The sequence below is a fragment of the Triturus cristatus genome, chromosome 10 (genome assembly GCF_964204655.1).
Source record: "Triturus cristatus chromosome 10, aTriCri1.1, whole genome shotgun sequence".
Lineage (NCBI taxonomy): Eukaryota > Metazoa > Chordata > Amphibia > Caudata > Salamandridae > Triturus > Triturus cristatus.
Genome location: NC_140593.1, coordinates 859,161,158 through 859,178,285, shown reverse-complemented (window position 1 = coordinate 859,178,285; position 17,128 = coordinate 859,161,158). Strand labels below are relative to the sequence as shown.

Below are 17,128 nucleotides of genomic sequence, written 5' to 3'. Positions count from 1 at the left end.
CTATAACATGTGTGAAACCTATGGTTTTTTCAGTGAATATATATATATATAAGTTCAAAAAGCTGTCTCCCACTTCCTGGCGGCGAGGAAGAAAGCACACGGACACCAGCTCGTGCTTCACAGGATTTTAATGAAAGTCAGCACCCACACAGCACATATATATATCCTGTTTTGCTGCTTACTTCGCTCCCCAATCTCCGAGATACCAAGCAGGCATGGACCACGTTTCTTGTGCAAATTAGTTTATTCTGCTAGTCGGCCATGACGCGTTTCGGTCCCTCCTGGACCTTGATCACATGACAACGCTTCTTTGCTTAAGCCGCCATTTTATAGTATTCAAAGTGCAAGTGCTTAGTGCAAAAACGAAATAGAGAGCAACAAAATTCACATCATCATAGAAAGTGAAGAAATACTTAACATGTAAACTTGTATTCATAATTTGTTTTTCGCTGGGCATGATACAAATTGATCTTATTCCCGTTTTGAATGTTTTAAAAACATAAATGCATAATATCATTTAGTTTAAAAGCATTAAAAACACATAAATAAATAGTTGTATGAAGATACATAAAATTCAAATGTGCTCGGTTTGCTTTAAAATTTAAATAAAACATTATATGAGTAAACAAATCTGATGTTGACGTTTCAAAATTAATGTTATCGGATTGAACCATAATTGCATCAATGCGTATTGACATTATTGTAAATTGAATAACTTGTGAAAAACAAGAAACGTTAACCGGAAGATGTTGCTTTGCTTTTCGTTGATGCTGTTACATAGAGTGCTGTATTACACACGTGTTGGATAAATGAAATGAAAGAACATAGACCTGTTTAAAAGTATTGAAGTGGTGAGTGTAGCCTGGTTAGCTTAATTTTCTCTTATTAATGGGGCATAGGCTAAAACTCAGAGGTTTGTGCAATCGGGCATCACGTGGTAGTGTCTGGCTAATTCCATCAATTTAACATGTTATGCTGCTGACTCAATCTTGATGAAGAATAAAAGGAGAGCTTTTTTTTGGGCTGCAAATGAAAAAATTATTTGAAAGTTTTTATCCATCGGAAATCATTTTAGTGTTTTCTTCATTGCTATGTCTTTTTAGAGCATAGAGATTGTTGTATTTTTACAAAACACTATGTACACATCTGACGCTTGAGGTGGTCTCGAATCGATCAATTAGATGCGGGTATAAAGATCCTCGGTGGCGTTCAGGCCTCCTGGTATTTTACTGTCAAGGTTTAAAATGTACCGGGTCTCAAGTTTGCGTAGTGCACCTTCTCTGTCGCCTCCCCTTCTGTTTTTTGGTACCGCATCAATGAGATAATATGACAGGTATTTAGGGTCGCTATTGTGGGTTTCTTGAAAATGTCTAGCGACTGGGTAAGAGGGGTCCCTATTGATGATGGCTCTCAGGTGCTGTAAGATTCTATTATTGGCTGGGATTTTCGTACTGCCTATGTATTTAAGATTACATGTGCACTCTATAATGTACACTGCGTGGTCAGTTTTACAGTGTAGGGCTTGATTAATTTCCACCTCTTTTTCGCTGAATGGAGTTTTGTATGTTTTCCTACTTACACCATGAATGCATGCTTTGCAACTTTTGCAGGCCACAAATCCTTTTCTTTGGGAAAGCCAATTCAAAGGTTCTATTACCTCAGGGCTACTTGTCACTAGACTGTTGCTTACTGATGGGGCCCTTCTAAAAGTTAGACCTAATCTTTTGGGCAGTAGTGTTATATAACATATTTACCTTTTATAGAAACACACATTCACTGGATGATGTCATCAAGTGATGTCATTTGAGATGTCATCAGTGATGTCATCAGTGATGTCACTGACCATGTCATGAATGATGTAATATGTGACGTCATCAGCAGTGCATTGCGGGGGCGCGAGTTATAGTTAGCTCAACTAACTATAACAGGGGAATTTCTATGGTTTTCTATGAGTGAAATGTCCAACTAACTATAACATCCCTGAAACCTATGGTTTTTTCAGTGAATATATATATATTTCATAACACAAATCCACAAAAAACCAACACCCATACCTGGCAGACCAATCATCTCGGCCAGCAACAGCATAGGTGAACATAGACGACCAATTGCTTATAACATTGGACATTGAGTCGTTATATACTAGCATTGAATACAACGCAGGTATCAATGCGGTCAAGCATTTTTTGGATAATAGACCTTTAACATGTTATTAGACCTAACAAAATGGTGTTTACATAACAATTTCTTTATGTTTGGTAAAGATCTGTATAGACAACTGAGAGGTGTTGCGATGGGAGCCTGTTTCTCCCCCAGCTATGCCTGCTTGCATGTGGGAGGAACAGGTTCTCAGAACAACGTACTCAGCAATGTACTCTTTGCACGCCAAACATTGGCTAAGGTACATAGATGACGTTTTTATTGTCTAGAAAGGAGATAAGGAGAGTGCAGCCAAATTCATTCACAACATAAATGTTAATACTGCAAACTTATTATTTACATCCAACATAAGTAAAACTAGCATTGAGTTTTTAGATGTAAAGATGTACATAGTGGATGGTGAACAAGAAACAATGTTGTACCGCAAAGCTACGGCAGGCAACTTTACGTTGCTCGCCAGCAGCTCGCACCCAAAGCACCTTATAAGAAACATCCTCTATGGGGAATTTTTCAGGCTCAAACACATCTGCAGCACAGAGGCGGAACGTGAGAAATGTACACAGGAGGCAATAAAAAGATTTAAGATGAGGGGTTACAATGAAAGTACACTCAACGAGGCAGAGTAAAAAGTGAGAGCCAGACCCAGGGAGTCTTTGATACAATCAGGGGAGCAACACAGGGAACCCTCAGAAACGTCCATAACATCTGGAGAGCAGAAAAGAAGAGATATATGTGCTCCCAGACTGATTACTACGTTCAGTCATCAAGAAAGGCAGGTGAGGTCCATCATTAAGAAAAACTGGCCAATTGTACTCACGGATGGAGTACTCACAAATAGACTTCCCACAATACCTACAATCCCATACAGGAGAGCAAGATCTATGAGATCTCAACTAGTCAAGAGTAGCCCTGAATTAAGTTCAAACATTATGTGTCTCAAGCCTAAGCAGGGTTTTTTAAATGCTCTTTCTGCAGGGCTTACAAATTTGGAGTAAACAGAACCCATTATACAACACCTGTTATCAAGGGTGAGATTGCCATTAAAAGCAATTACAACCGCATGACGGAGTATGCAGTGTATGTGCTGGCATGCACCCATGGCTTGAAATACGTGGGCAGCATGAAGCTACAGGTGCATGTCAGGATATTGCAGCACTTGTAGGCCATTATAAATAATGACACTGCATACCCAGTCGCACGCCACTTCCAAACAGAACACAATAATGACCTAATAAATCTGAAGTACTTTGTTGTGGGTGCGGGTCCTATTCTTAGCGGGGGTGGCAACAGAAAATATTTTATTGCGACAACTTGAGTCACGTATGATTCTGGAATTCGATTGTAAAGCACCCACATGGCTTAACAATACTGAAGATCTCCATAATTTTCTATAAACAGATGTGATTGTTAATTTCATAATGTCCGCAAGGTTAACTCCAGAGAAACCACAATGAATGTAGAATTTTAAACAGGTTTCATATATTCTAATCGATTCATGAATCCGCCCGCAGATATGATTATCTATCTATAGGAATAATTAATCCCAGAGTTATATATATATATGTATTTAGGCAACTTTAAACACACAATCAGCACTTTAAACAAGTATTCTGCACTATTAGGCACATAGCACTTTTTTGCACTAAAGCACTCAAAATAGAGCTACTAAGCGCAGGAACACTTTTAAACATAGTGAATTACCAAAATAATATTAATAATAAGAAAACAAAAACAATAAAATAGTAATAAAAACACTATAAAATAAGGCGCGTGATATCGGGTAGTTGTTGATTTTAATAGGTGTTTTAAGGTTTTGAATAATATTTCACCCTTTCATGCAGTAATATATTGAGGTATCGGCGGTGATGCGTCAAGTAGGGTGTTTTTACATGGTTTCAACATCATGAATATTATAATATGTATTAATTATCACTGTATTTATTAATCCATGTAATTAATGTATTTATTTATTTATATATTTATACATCTGTGTATTTACATATTTATATATATATATATTCATCACCTTGAACATGCTATAAGATGATATGTTAAAATAGCAATGTTGCCTTAAAAAATTATAAAATGCAAAGACAAAATGTGGAGTAATATTGGTAGTACCATACATCCAGGGAAAAAACGTATATTGGAGCACACACGGGCAATAACAAACCGGGACAATGCATACCCGGTATCCAGACATTTTGCTGAGGCCCATGGGTCAAGAAGTGACAAATTACGTTACTTCTGTTTAGACCATGTTCCAATCAAGGAAAGAGGAGGTGACAGGGTGAAACTGCTACGGCAGTTAGAAGCAAGATAATTCATTGAATTACGCACCCGTCCCCCCCTTGGGATTAACAGTGAAGAAGAACTGGGGTATTTTGTGGGTTGAATCACATCATCTCAAGAATGTAGTGACATACACGTATTTGGGATTTTGTGCTGTGACAGGACATTGCCCATCGAGGGCATTGTGATTCAGATATGGTGGCCAATGTAAATTTGTTAAGTGATATGAGACAAAGAAATCCGCGGCAATCTTTACTTTTATGGGAGTTCATGTCGTGGCAGGACATGAGCTCATTGAGGGCACGATGGTTCAAAATGTATTGTTGAATTGAATTCTACTTGCCAGCATGTAGAAGGGGATCACAATGACACGGGACTGTATTAAATGTACGGCCGAAACGCGTTTGTGTTAGCTTACTTTGATGGAATAAGCTGGAATAAATATCATATTCCGTACTAGCCCGAGTGCGCAGCATTGTTTGTCTCCGGACATTTGTTTTTGATAAGATATATATATATATATTTATATATATTTTAATTCAAACCAGCATTAGAACAGGTAGGAGGAAGTTTCCAGCATTGCAAGGACAAAAAAAACTAGAAGATGTATTCTTAGTTATACATAAGGTGACAAAAATGCTTAACACGTTTTTATTATAACTTTTCACCATGCTGCACAGCAGCCACACTGCTCTACAGCATAGCGTAAAGACATTGGCAAAGCCAATAGCTCTGGTTAAAAACTTATAAGGTCCCAAAGGCGAGACCTATTGGCTATGCCAATGCTTGTTCATAGCTTAGCAGGAAAGGGCTAAATGAATGGAATCAGAATGTTGAGAAAAAGCTGACAAGGATATTACAGAATGTAACATGAAGCTCTATATATTGTCAAGATACACACATGTAGAGTTTAGCATAGTACATGTATACTTATCGGTATGTAGAGACCATTCAAAATCAAAAACTTTACTTCCGACTTACACCCAGTCAGCACGGGCATCCCCCAAGGTTCAGTGCTCTCACCACAACTGTTCAATGTATACATGGAACCCCTCACCACCATACTTAAAAATGTCAACATCCCTTTCCACCTATATGCAGATTACACCCAGATCTATCTAGAAACCTCCTCCATAGATGACATTCACAGGCTAAATGACACTCTAAAAGAAATACAACACTGGCTGTCTCTAAACCACTTAAAACTCAACCAAGACAAAACATAGATCCTCCTCATCTCCAACAAAGAAGAGAACCCTCAAATTTCAGAATGGCAAAAAGCAATGGATGCTCTCAACAGCAATCTCACTCTGGCCAAATCCGTAAAATCATTAGGAATCACCCTAGACCCAAAATTTGACATGGCCAAACACATTAATACCTCCGCAAAGATTGCCTTCCTCGACATGAAGCTACTCAACAAAATAAAAACCTTCATCCCAACCAAAGACCTCAAACAAGCCAACCAATCACTGGTGCTATCCAACCTTGACTATGGGAATGCAACCTTCACTGGTACAACAATATCTCACCTAGCTCCCCTCAAAACAACTCTCAACGCAGCAGCCAGAATGATCACTGGAGTTAGGAAATACGATCACATCTTAATAGCACTCAGAGAACTAAAATGGCTCCAAGTCGAATTGCGTGCCAGCTTCAGAACTGCCTGCCTCACGCACAAAGCCCTGCACACAGGAAAACCTGACTACCTGGCCGCCAAACTCAAGAGGGCCGGTCAGACAGGGAACCTCAGGAGCTCCAACACCCTACTACTATGACCCCTATGAAAACACGCAAACAAAAAACTGCCGCACGGTCCTTGGCCGGAAACGCGCTCAAAATCTGAAACTCCATCCCAGCAGATATTAGGACTATCCTGTCCTTCACAAAATTAAAAAAAACACCTAAAAGACCTCTTCCTCAACCGCTCCCTCCCAAACAGATAGCCTAAACGCAATTCCCTGCTCGCCGTAGCTTCCCAACATTGTATCACTAAAACCTACCTACTCCTTGCTCTTTGACCCCTACCTGCTCCCTCCCCCCTCAAAGAGTTTCAACCTAAGACAACGTTCACTCAAAGAGGTTATCTCAGGACTCACGTACTACCTCGATGCTGCACCGCACACTTGGACTTCTGAACCAATATGTATACTACTGCTCTATTGTATGACTTTTGCACTAAAACTGTTGTAAAGCCCTCCGATAGCCCCAGGTCCGGCCAGTGCTATATAAAACTACTTAATAAATAAATAAATAAACATTCACAGTATTTAGGCAGTCGATATTCCGGCTGTGATATTGTGTTAGCACAATGTTTAAAACTCGACAAGGTGAAGATTGGTGAGGCCCGCACTCGTTTCTAGCTTTTGTCGATTATAACCAGGGCTCTGGGTTTTATGGAATTTAGTTTTTATAACATTTTCTTCTGTATCCGTTTTTTGTTAATTTTATCTGTGTTTATAAATATTTATTTTGCGTTATGTAAACAAAAAATGAAGATGAAACTAGCAAATTTCTGCATTCATTTATCGGATAAATGTACACTCATACTGACTGACCCAGAGGAAAACATGCACATTTTAGTATCAACCGTGTGCTCCTCTACAGCTCAAGCAGCATTACTAGGAAACGATCCATCTTTTTCAAACTCCCTTGCCTGTCATTCATATGATCATTGTGTGATGATTAGAGTTTGGGACAATGCCAGCTCGCTGTCCAGGGTTGGCAACTCAATGCTGTGTGGCTCCATCTGGTGGGATATAAGTGTTCTAAGGGAAGAACATTCCATTCCTGTTCCGCTGGCCATTCTCATTGGGTACAAATGCAGGTCTGTAACTTCTCTCATGCCCCCCCTTCCCCCCCTCGCCAAGGAAACCTGACTAGAAGAAACCTACGCACTGTGCTCTGCCTCCTCTTCACCCTGCCCTCTAGCACCCACACACAGCCCCTCAGCAGTGGGGGGGATTTCAAACCTATCAAATAAAACGTATTTCTGATTCATGGTGCCTCCTTTTCCTTTCTCTTGTCCCCCGTGTGGAAGAACCAAGGCAGCATAAACGATGTACAACAAACAGCGTGCTAACTCTGCTTAACTGGTCATCTGTGTCACCAGGCATTCCCCCCTGAGGCTTCGGCACTAAGGGCCGGTTTCCATGTGCATGACTGATGCTGAAGGAAGTTGAGGGAGACTCGAGCAAGGGCTGCTGGCCCGTTTTTGAACACCGACTGGATGACCGCCTCCGCCTTGCTGCTGCCCTCATCTTGACCATGAAGCGCTCAGGTACCAAAGCAGCCCTTGCTCAGGGGCTCTAGTTGAACATTAGTGGATGGGAAGGCAGTAAAGGGCATATTTCTGAAAAAGTCACGCAGCGCAGTAAGTCACCTTGCTGGGCTGCCCTTCATGACTGGAAAAGAGAAGGAATGCGCAGTCTTTAACCTGTTCCGTGCTCATGACGGAACCACTCCGTCATGAGCCACGGGCGCCGTGTGCTCATGACGGAGTGGTTCTGTCATGCTGCGGCCGTTGGCGGCCGCTCCGCCCACGCGGCGCTAATTCCCCGCCTGTGCGAGCGATTAGCGCAGTGGGCGGAGTCGTGACGGAACCACTCCGTCATGAGCACAGCTCGCCCGTGATTCATGACGGAGTGGTTCCGTCACGAGCACGGCGGCGCCACACTGCCCCCAAACCCACCCAGCGCCGTGGCAGAATTCGTGCCACGGCGAAGGGGTTAAACGATACAGCTCATTGCTGCCTTTTCCCCAGTGCTGGCACCGTTTTGGCAACCTATCACCAGTGCAGGCACCCTTGCGCCATGGTGCAAGGGTACCTGTGCTGCATGCAGGATTGTTTTTGTGAAGGAAGGGGCAACTTCCTGCACAAAAACATAGTGCCGATATCGGCAACCCTTCCCTGCAAAGTGGTAAATGGCTACTTAGCTCAGAGTCAGTCAAATAAATCACACAACAAATGGTGCATGGCTGCTTAGCACACAATGAATCAAATTAATCATACAACTCATGGTCTCGTGAAAAACAGTTTCCTGCAGGTTAATTTTACAAATGAAATATGCCAACATGGTGGGTTAACTTACGAGCGTCCAAGGGCAGGCAGCGATGAGTAGGCTAAGCTGCCTCCTGCCTGACAAGCCAAACGGCACCGTGGCCCCACCCATTTGGTGCTACAATTTTATTTGGGGATTATTTTCCCTTAAATACTGTGGACAACCAGTCCAGGGATTTTACTCACGCCTTTTTAGAGTCAGAGCTTCACTTGGCAAGCCCCCGGTTCCTCAGGCTTGCAACTGCCCGAGGGACTAATGGGGCACCGTCGCTTACATATCAGGGTTCTGCCGTAAAGAATACTAGAATGTGGCATAGAGCACCCCTGCAGGGAACAAAGAGGCTGGCATCTGGGTGGGGCAGGTCTAAGTACCTGGCCCCAGCACCCCAGGCACCGGAAATGATGAGGGGAGTGCACCAGAATGGAGGGACTCCCATGGGGCTCCACACGAGTGTAACAAGGTGAGTGTTTTGGAAAGCGGCACTAAGGGGCCACCTTCTTAAGAGGGCGCCCTGCATGTGCCACAGGCAGCCACAATCCTGAGATGCAAATTCCTCTATCTATGTGCAGCACATAGAGAAAGAGAAATTAGTTAAGAGAAATAAAGAACTTTCTCCTCATGCCTATCCTGGGAAGGCATATCTTTTTGGCGCATTCGTAGGTTTGCCAGTTCTAGTAAATCTGGGAATGTATCAAAAACCATGGGAGTTGGGTGGGAACACCCACAAAACACCCATGGAACACCGCCCTAGCGTAGAGTAAGGAAATGCAGCAGTTTGCGCTGCGTTGCTTTACTCAAGATTTATGAAGCCACTCGGGGTCCCGAAAAGTGGCCTTGTGTAGCTTTATAAATCTCACTTTTCAGTTGCGTTGCACATGTACCGTGTTGCATAGTGCAAATGCGACGCAACTTGGGTAATAAATACGGCCCTGAATGATTAATGATCGGGGAGGAAAAAAGTGACAGTTGTGGTCTTGCTCGTTTTGTATTCTGAATCTCCCAGGAGCCCCTACTCTCCATTCATTTTCAATTCACGTGCATCAGGCAAGCAAAGGAGGGTGGATGGATAGGTAGGGGTCGGGTTCTCTTACAAGGGGTGGGATGTGCTCAGAAAGACAAAGGGACAGATTTATGACGTCTGGCGCATCTCTGCTAATCAGCAGAGATGCGCCAGAAGAGTTGTGACGCATCTGCCCACCCGTACGCCACCATTGATGTGCCGCATTTACAATGCGGCGCACCGTGGCACTCGGATGGGCAGATGTGTGACGCATCTCCTGTCGGAAAGGCGGCGCATTGCTGGAGTTGCGTCGCAAGCGCGACGCAGCTCCAGCAAGGCTCAGGGGTGCCCTATCCCTTACATGCTGCGTCAATCCTTACGCCTGCTTCAAGCAGGCGCAGGGTTTTGACGCAGCATGGCCTTAAAAGTGACTGAGTGAAATCTTGTAGATTTCACTCAGCCACTTTTAGGAGGCGTTCCTGTGCCGGAACGCCCCCCCCTGCTCCAGAACGCCTACATGTGGCGCAGGGCTTTACAAGGTGACGCATCTGCCAGATGCGACACGTTGTAAATACCCTGCAGCATGGCGCAGCATTTGCGCCGCCGCTGCGTCACAAAAGTGACGCAACGGCGGCGTAAATGAGGCGCAAGGGGCTCATAAATCTGCCCCAAAGTCTTACCCCAGAGAAGATAGTGCACGCTGAGTCAGCAATGGGGACTCCAGTGTGTCTGGCACAGGATAGAGAAGCTGGGCAGCAGGGCAGTCTAGGTGTTACCAGACACTGGCTGGTATGATACCCTCACGTTTATGTGTAGAGCTATGAGCCAAAATTAAAGTAAAGGCTCAAATGGGTTGTCTAATATTTATTTGGAAAATAAAATGTCATAATAGACTCGGTACACCAGCATCCATAGCTTCTGCTGTGGCATTTTTTTCATGTGCCTCTGTGTTAACCAATGTAATTTATCCAAAACCAGGATTCAAGGGGTTATATTTGTGCAGTAAGGTAAAATCACTTTGAAATCGTCTGCCAATGATTAGGAGATTTTTTCTCCCTAGTGTAAGGTAATTTCTTACAGTCAATTAGGGAGGAAATAAACTGTGTTTTTCTAATGTCCATTTTACTTTACTGTGACAATAAACTCGACTTTGATGTTTGCGCTGTAGTAATGCACGTGTAAATGTACCTGTCTTAGTACAGTTACTTAAAATAACATGTGGCATTAGGTGGCATTTATTTTCGCGTCCATGGTATATACATCTTTATAGTATACGTTTAGACAGAAGACTGCTTGATACAGTTATCGCTCACAGTCCCTTTGGCTCCACAAGGCCAGTTTCTATTCGCTCTCACCATGTACCTGTTATTCTCCTATGGACACACTGCCAGAGCTCTTATAATGCACTTCCGTTCTGACCTGCAACCTGCTCCTGGCAGTAGCAAGAGAGGGCACCCAGTGCTTCTCTGTGTACCATGGACTGCGAGATCCGAAGGGCTCTCAAAAAGCACCTCCACGGGCTGGCATAGGGAGGTGTGAAAACTACAACCTACAGGTTGCATACCATTAGGTTAGGTCATTTAGTTGTCTATATACCATGGATATTTGTACATATCCTGAAGGTCAAAAGCTCCAATATGAGTAAGATAGCTTGGGGAGAAAGAGAGTGAGAGACAGACAGAGAGAGAGAGAGAGAGAGAGAGAGAGAGAGAGAGAGAGAGAGCGAAAGAGAGTGAGAGACAGAAACAGAGAGAGAGAGAGAGAGAGTGAGAGACAGAAACGGAGAGGGAGAGAGAGAAAGAGAGTGAGGGACAGAAACAGAGAGAGAGAGAGAAAGTGTGAGAGAGAGAGAGAAAGAGAGTGAGAGACAGAAACAGAGAGAGAGAGAGAGAGAGAGAGAGAGAGAGGGGGACAGAAACAGAGAGAGAGAGAAAGAGTGAGAGACAGAAACAGAGAGAGAGAGAGACAGAGAGAGAGAAAGAGAGTGAGAGACAGAAACAGAGAGAGAGAGAGAGAGAGAGAGAGAGAGAGAGAGAGAGAGAGTGAGAGACAGAAACGGAGAGAGAGAGAGCGAGAGAGAAAGAAAGAGAGTGAGAGACGGAAACAGAGAGACAGAGAGAGAGAAAGAGTGAGAGACAGAAACAGAGAGAGAGACAGAGAGAGAGAGAGAGTGAGAGACAGAAACAGAGAGACAGAGAGAGAGAGAAGGAGAGAAAGAGTGAGAGACAGAAACAGAGAGACAGAGAGAGGGAGAGAGAGAGAGAAAAAATGTCTGTGTGCATGTGTGTGTGTGCACGTTCGTGTGTGAGCATTACTTTACTACCTCAAAAGTATCCCTCCTCAACATGAAAAACAGCAATTAGACACTCCATCAATGCGTGCAATCACTCGCTTTGCGTTCCCTTGGGTGCTGAAGTCAGAGACAGTCATACCTGTCACTGCTTTCCCAGACCTGACAAACCAATACAAGGACGCAGATCAGAGTGGGTGTCCACCATTCCCCTCCTATATTATGTCTCTACATACAGGTAGAGGATGACATTCGAAGTGCTTGCCGAGGGGTGGTATGTCATGCAGGCCACTGTTATTTATGCATAGTGCCTATGCCTCACAGAGGCTGCTCCAAGGCCCTGACACTTTTGGCAACTTGAGCACAACTCTGCCATATATTTGAACAGACCATTGTGAGGCTGACATTTCGGGCATCCGTTGATTGCTACACCCTGGACTGTTTTTAGCAGAAACCTAAAATCTAATTGTGAGCCAAAAGATCCATGGAACAGCTGCAAAACACTGTTTGTGTGTGCGTGCGTGCGTGTGTGTGTGTGCGCGCGCGCGAGCGCGTGTGTGTGCGCGCGCTTCCGTCTCACGCACACATTTCCGGGTTGCATTAGCTGTCATAGAAGCAGTAATGGACAGCATGTCCTGGCTCAGTGTATACAACTGTATTTATTCCCCGGTAGAATTTTCGATTGCTATCTTGCTAGGAGAACACGGTGTATCAGTGATCACCCAGTGTCATGTATGACGCACACATGTGTATCAGAAGCACATGCGTGATTTCTTGCTACGGAGAACTGTTTCTCAAAACTACCGTATGACTCTCAAGGAAGAGCAAATATCTGTAAAACCGATGGATTCTTAACCAATATTTAAATAAAAATAGTGCTGCAAAATGCACCCTTTGACTTCAGTTTTTCTAAATGTGTTGTGGGGAAATCCAGTTCTATGCCTCACCTGCTTATTACCCTCGCTCACTAGGGGAGTGTGTGGCTGCATCATTTATTTTTCCTTGGGTTGCTCTCAGTTCATTGCCCAGCCTTGAAACAATACCGTGGAATTATAGTTGTTTAAAGTGCCGGAGGATCTGAGCTTTGGGATAATTCAGGCTTAAAAGAGTTAGGAGCTTGCAACAATTTCAGGTTCATAGGAAATGGAGTTTGAACCACATTTAACCTTTTTTTAGAATTTGCAATGATTCCATCTTATTTGGCTCTGTAGTTTGAGATAATGCCCGTATGCAAGGAATTTGGCCGTGTCCCACCTGGCAATCGTCAAAGTTTAGGATCAATACATTTTAAGAGGATCTAAAGAATGTGGTTCATTCAACTTGGGGGTTGTTTGAAATTAGCTTTAAATCTGGCGAAGGGTGGACTTCTGTTGGGTTATTGGCAGATCTGTATGATGGAGTTACAGATTCTTTCATATCCCTGGCTATGTTAGTTTCCTAAAGAAAAGTGTGCAGTATCTCTCAGTCCTGGGTCACAAGTGAGCCTGGTTTTAACAGTGTGATGTACAAATGCAGTCTGTGGCCAATGGCAGGCACGGTCTGCATTGAGTAAGCAAAGCCCACTTCCCATTATTCGTTCCAAAGAGGAAAAGCCACTTCCTGTCAACGCCTTTGCTCTTAAGATTTCTATCCTGCAGAGGAGAGAGCGACTCCGACAAGACGCGATGGGGAACGCCACCAGTGAAAACAAGGAGTTCCCGAAGCCCTTTTCCCTATGTAGCCGACGCAACAGCACCGATAACGAAGAAAGTGTTCCACTGGACAGCCAGCACAATGGGCAAGTACAACCTCATCTTCCAGCTGTGCTTTTAGACTTTCCATTGTGGTGCACCTTGAGAAAGTGAACAACTTGCATGGGAGCTGAAAGCTTTCTCCCTGTTACGTCAAGCCCTATTGGGTGAGCTTGCCGCAATCGATTGTTGCAAAAGATTCATGGGTGTGAGGTTGATCGTTTACCTTCCATGACTGTTGGTTGCTCCTGGGTGCACATCTGAAAGTGATCATGGAGTCTCATTGCCAAAGCAGTCGCGGAGATGAGTTTGTTGAGACTCCGCTGCACATACCTGTTGCTCTAGCATTACATCTTGGGGTACACCACCAAATGTGTATGCGGTGGAACATGTCGCCTCACTTCAACTACAGAACTTTGTGTTGTTCATCTGTATCTTGACTTGACAGATGCTGCTATTCTACTGTTTCAGCTGCTCTGGATTTTCACTATTATCCACAGAGTGAAGGCATGCTCGTATCATGATTAATCGTGGTGCCCTGAGCTCATGAGGGTGCATGGGGCTGTTGGAGGTACTTGTGTTCTGTGTCTGCAATTGTATGGATAGTGCACTGGCCCTCATAGTATGTGGCACTGTGTGTTTTGTGCCCAGGTATTGGTTGGATCGGTGATACAATTTATATATGGTCATGGATATCTTTGTCTGTCTCTGATCCAATTTGTGCAAAGTGTTTTTTTTGTCTGTGTTGTGATATATGAGAGCGCTGTGATCCTCTTTGTGGCTTGATGTTTTTTGTAATTATCCTGTTCGTTCTCTTTCAAATACTGTATAGTCTGTGATTTGTCGCTCCATGGTTCTGTGGTCTGTTTGCATTGTATGAGATGCTGTATGCTCTACATTTCGTGATTTAACGCCACTGTGTTCCTGTTTGTACTCTTTCAGATGCTGTATAGTCTGTGATTTGTCGCTGGATGGTTCTGTGGTCTGTTTGCATTGTATGAGGTGCTGTATACTCTGTATTTCGTGATTGGACGCCAATGTGGTCATGTTTGTACCCTTTTAGGTGCTGCACAGTCTCTGTTTTTTCACTGGATGGTCCTGTGGTCTGTATGCATTGTAAGAGGTGCTGTATGCTCTACATTTCGTGATTTGACGTCACTGTGGTCCTGTTCGTTCTCTTTCAGATGCTGTATAGTCTGTGATTTGTCGCTGGATGGTTCTGTGGTCTGTTTGCATTGTATGAGGTGCTGCATACTCTGTGTTTCGTGATTTGACGCCACTGTGGTCCTGTTTGTCCTCTTTCAGGTGCTGCACAGTCTCTGATTTGTCGCTGGATGGTTCTGCGGTCCTGTTTGCACTGTATGAGTTACTGTTTGGTCTGGGTCTTGTCACTGGATGGTGCTGTTGCCCTGCTTGTACTGTATGAAGTACAGTTGGTGTTTTGTTGTTGTTAAAAAAGGTCTTGTTCGTAAGAAGTGGGTGGTTCTAGGTCCTGTTACCAGATCCTGCTGTGATCCTGTTTGTATAGTCTCTGGTGCTATGGTCATGTGTTCTGCATCAGCTGTATACTTTGATTTTGGTTTGTGCTGTGGTTCTGTTAGTATTGCATGCCGTGTTGTATTGTCTGTGTTTTGTGATTTGACGATGCCGTGGTCCTGTTTGTACTCTTTCAGGTACTACATATGATGGGGCAGATTTACAAGAAAGTGCCGCAGCACGGCACCGCAAGCCCCTTGGCTGCACCACGCTGCGGCACTTTCAAAGCACAGGAATGCGACATATTTACAATAATATGTTGCATTCCTGTGCTCTCCCCTGCGCTGGCGCAGAAACAGCTGCCATGCGCCGGGGCAGGCACCATTGCACCATGGTGCAAGGATGCCTGCGTCGTGGGGAGATTGTTTTTGTGCAGGAAGGGGCACCTTCCTGCACAAAAACAATCACTACAGACATTTTCCTCTTTCAATGCATGCTGTAAAATGCAGCACGCAATAAAAGAGGAAAAAACGAGGAGAAATGAAAACATTTCTCCTCATTGCGCCTTGCTTCGCCAACTACTAGGGTGGCGTATCATTCTAACGCATTTCCAGGTTTATGATTCCTCGTAAATCTGGAAATGTGTCAGGTTCAATGGGTGTTGCGTGGTAACACCCACAGCAATACCCATGAAACGCCCCTTTCACACAAATTGTTGTGTGTAAAGGGGCCGTATTTACAAATATGGGGCAGTGAAATGCACTGCCGGCGCGTCACGTATAGTGATGCACTGGTGGCGCAAGGGGCTTGTAAATCTGCCCCTTTGTGTTTTGTTAACGGATGGCGCTATGATCCTGTTTGTACTGTAGTAGGTGCCGTTTAGTGCTTTCAGTGGACGGTGCTCTGGGTCGGTTTGTATTGTGTGAGGTACTCCATGGTCTGTGATTTGTTGTTGGTCAATAAAGAAGACTTGTTCATAAGATGTTTCTTGTACTGTGAGTGCTTTATTAATAGATGGGGGTGTCGTCATATTAGTACAGCTGCTGGTGCTACGGTCGTATGTCTGCTGTACCAGGAGCTGTATAATTCGAGTTTTGTTGTTGGATTGTCCTGTGGTCCTGTTTGTGCTGTATGAGGTGCTGTACAGTTTATATTTTGTTATGGTTGACTCTTTGAACCTGTTGTACTGACCAGGTGCCCTATAGTCGGTGTTTTATTACCGGGCGACAGGCGCTGTGGTTTCGATTCCATGCTGTTCTTTAATCTATGACAAGTGTCTCATTGTATTTTTTACGTTGGTGTGCTTCCGTTATTGTATGACTATCACGGTCACTGGCTCTACATTTAATGGCAACAACCTGCGTAAGTAACGGATTGCATAAGGCTGTACTTCTGTAAAAACCAACCTCAAGCCAACTGCCTCCAGAGAAGCAGCTCTCCCACTGTCCATTTACAAACTCAGAGAGCATCACGGAACAGCTCGAAAGCAGACAGCGCAGTGCGCGTTGTAAACCCCCCACCGCCACCAGCTGCGGAAACGCCACTAATGCCTGTGATTCATTGCATGTATGCAAGGACACTGCAAGGCAATTCTGCAGCTACTGCAAATTCCACATAAATAGGCTAGGTTTAATTCGTGCCAGTGGGTGCAGGTGGCATGCACTTTCATTCATTTTTGTAGAAGAGGACTTTGTTATTTCGTTATCAGACTGCCAGGAGAAAGGCGGAAAGGGCAGAGTGAAGGAAGAAGAAAGATATGGGCAAAAAGTGACACAGGAAGAAAATAAAGATGGAAAGTAACCTGCAAGAGGTACATAAAGAGACAGGAAGTGTAGTGTGGGGAAAGTCATGAAGCATGAGGCGGACTCTTAGCTAGGCAGCCATGGACTTCATCGAACCCGGCTTTTGGTAGCTCCGGCAGCAGGCACTGCCATTTTAAGCAGTGCTTCATCGCCTATCAAGCTATTAGAAAGGATGTTGCATGGGCCCTGCAGTGCAGCTGCCGACAGTCTGCGGCAACTGCCTGCACAAGGTCCACACGTTGACTGACGCATCCCGAATCTACAGAGGTTCTATTCTGTTCTGTAGGGGCTGATATAGCGTGTATCTACCCGGAGGC

At 44.1% G+C, this 17,128-nt stretch overlaps 1 protein-coding gene across 2 annotated transcripts in view; it reads left to right on the top strand.

The window, feature by feature from the left end:
* The first annotated feature begins 13,422 nt into the window (after positions 1-13,422).
* NOS3 (nitric oxide synthase 3) overlaps positions 13,423-17,128 on the top strand; it is an 819,509-nt gene continuing 815,803 nt past the window's right edge. Inside the window, exon 1 of one of the 2 annotated variants that reach the window (XM_085628483.1) lies at positions 13,423-13,580. In XM_085628483.1, coding sequence (XP_085484609.1) covers positions 13,468-13,580 — 113 coding nt within the window. In that variant the 5' untranslated portion in view covers positions 13,423-13,467. The remainder of the gene's footprint in view (positions 13,581-17,128) is intronic. The other variant, XM_085628482.1, reaches the window with a different exon arrangement.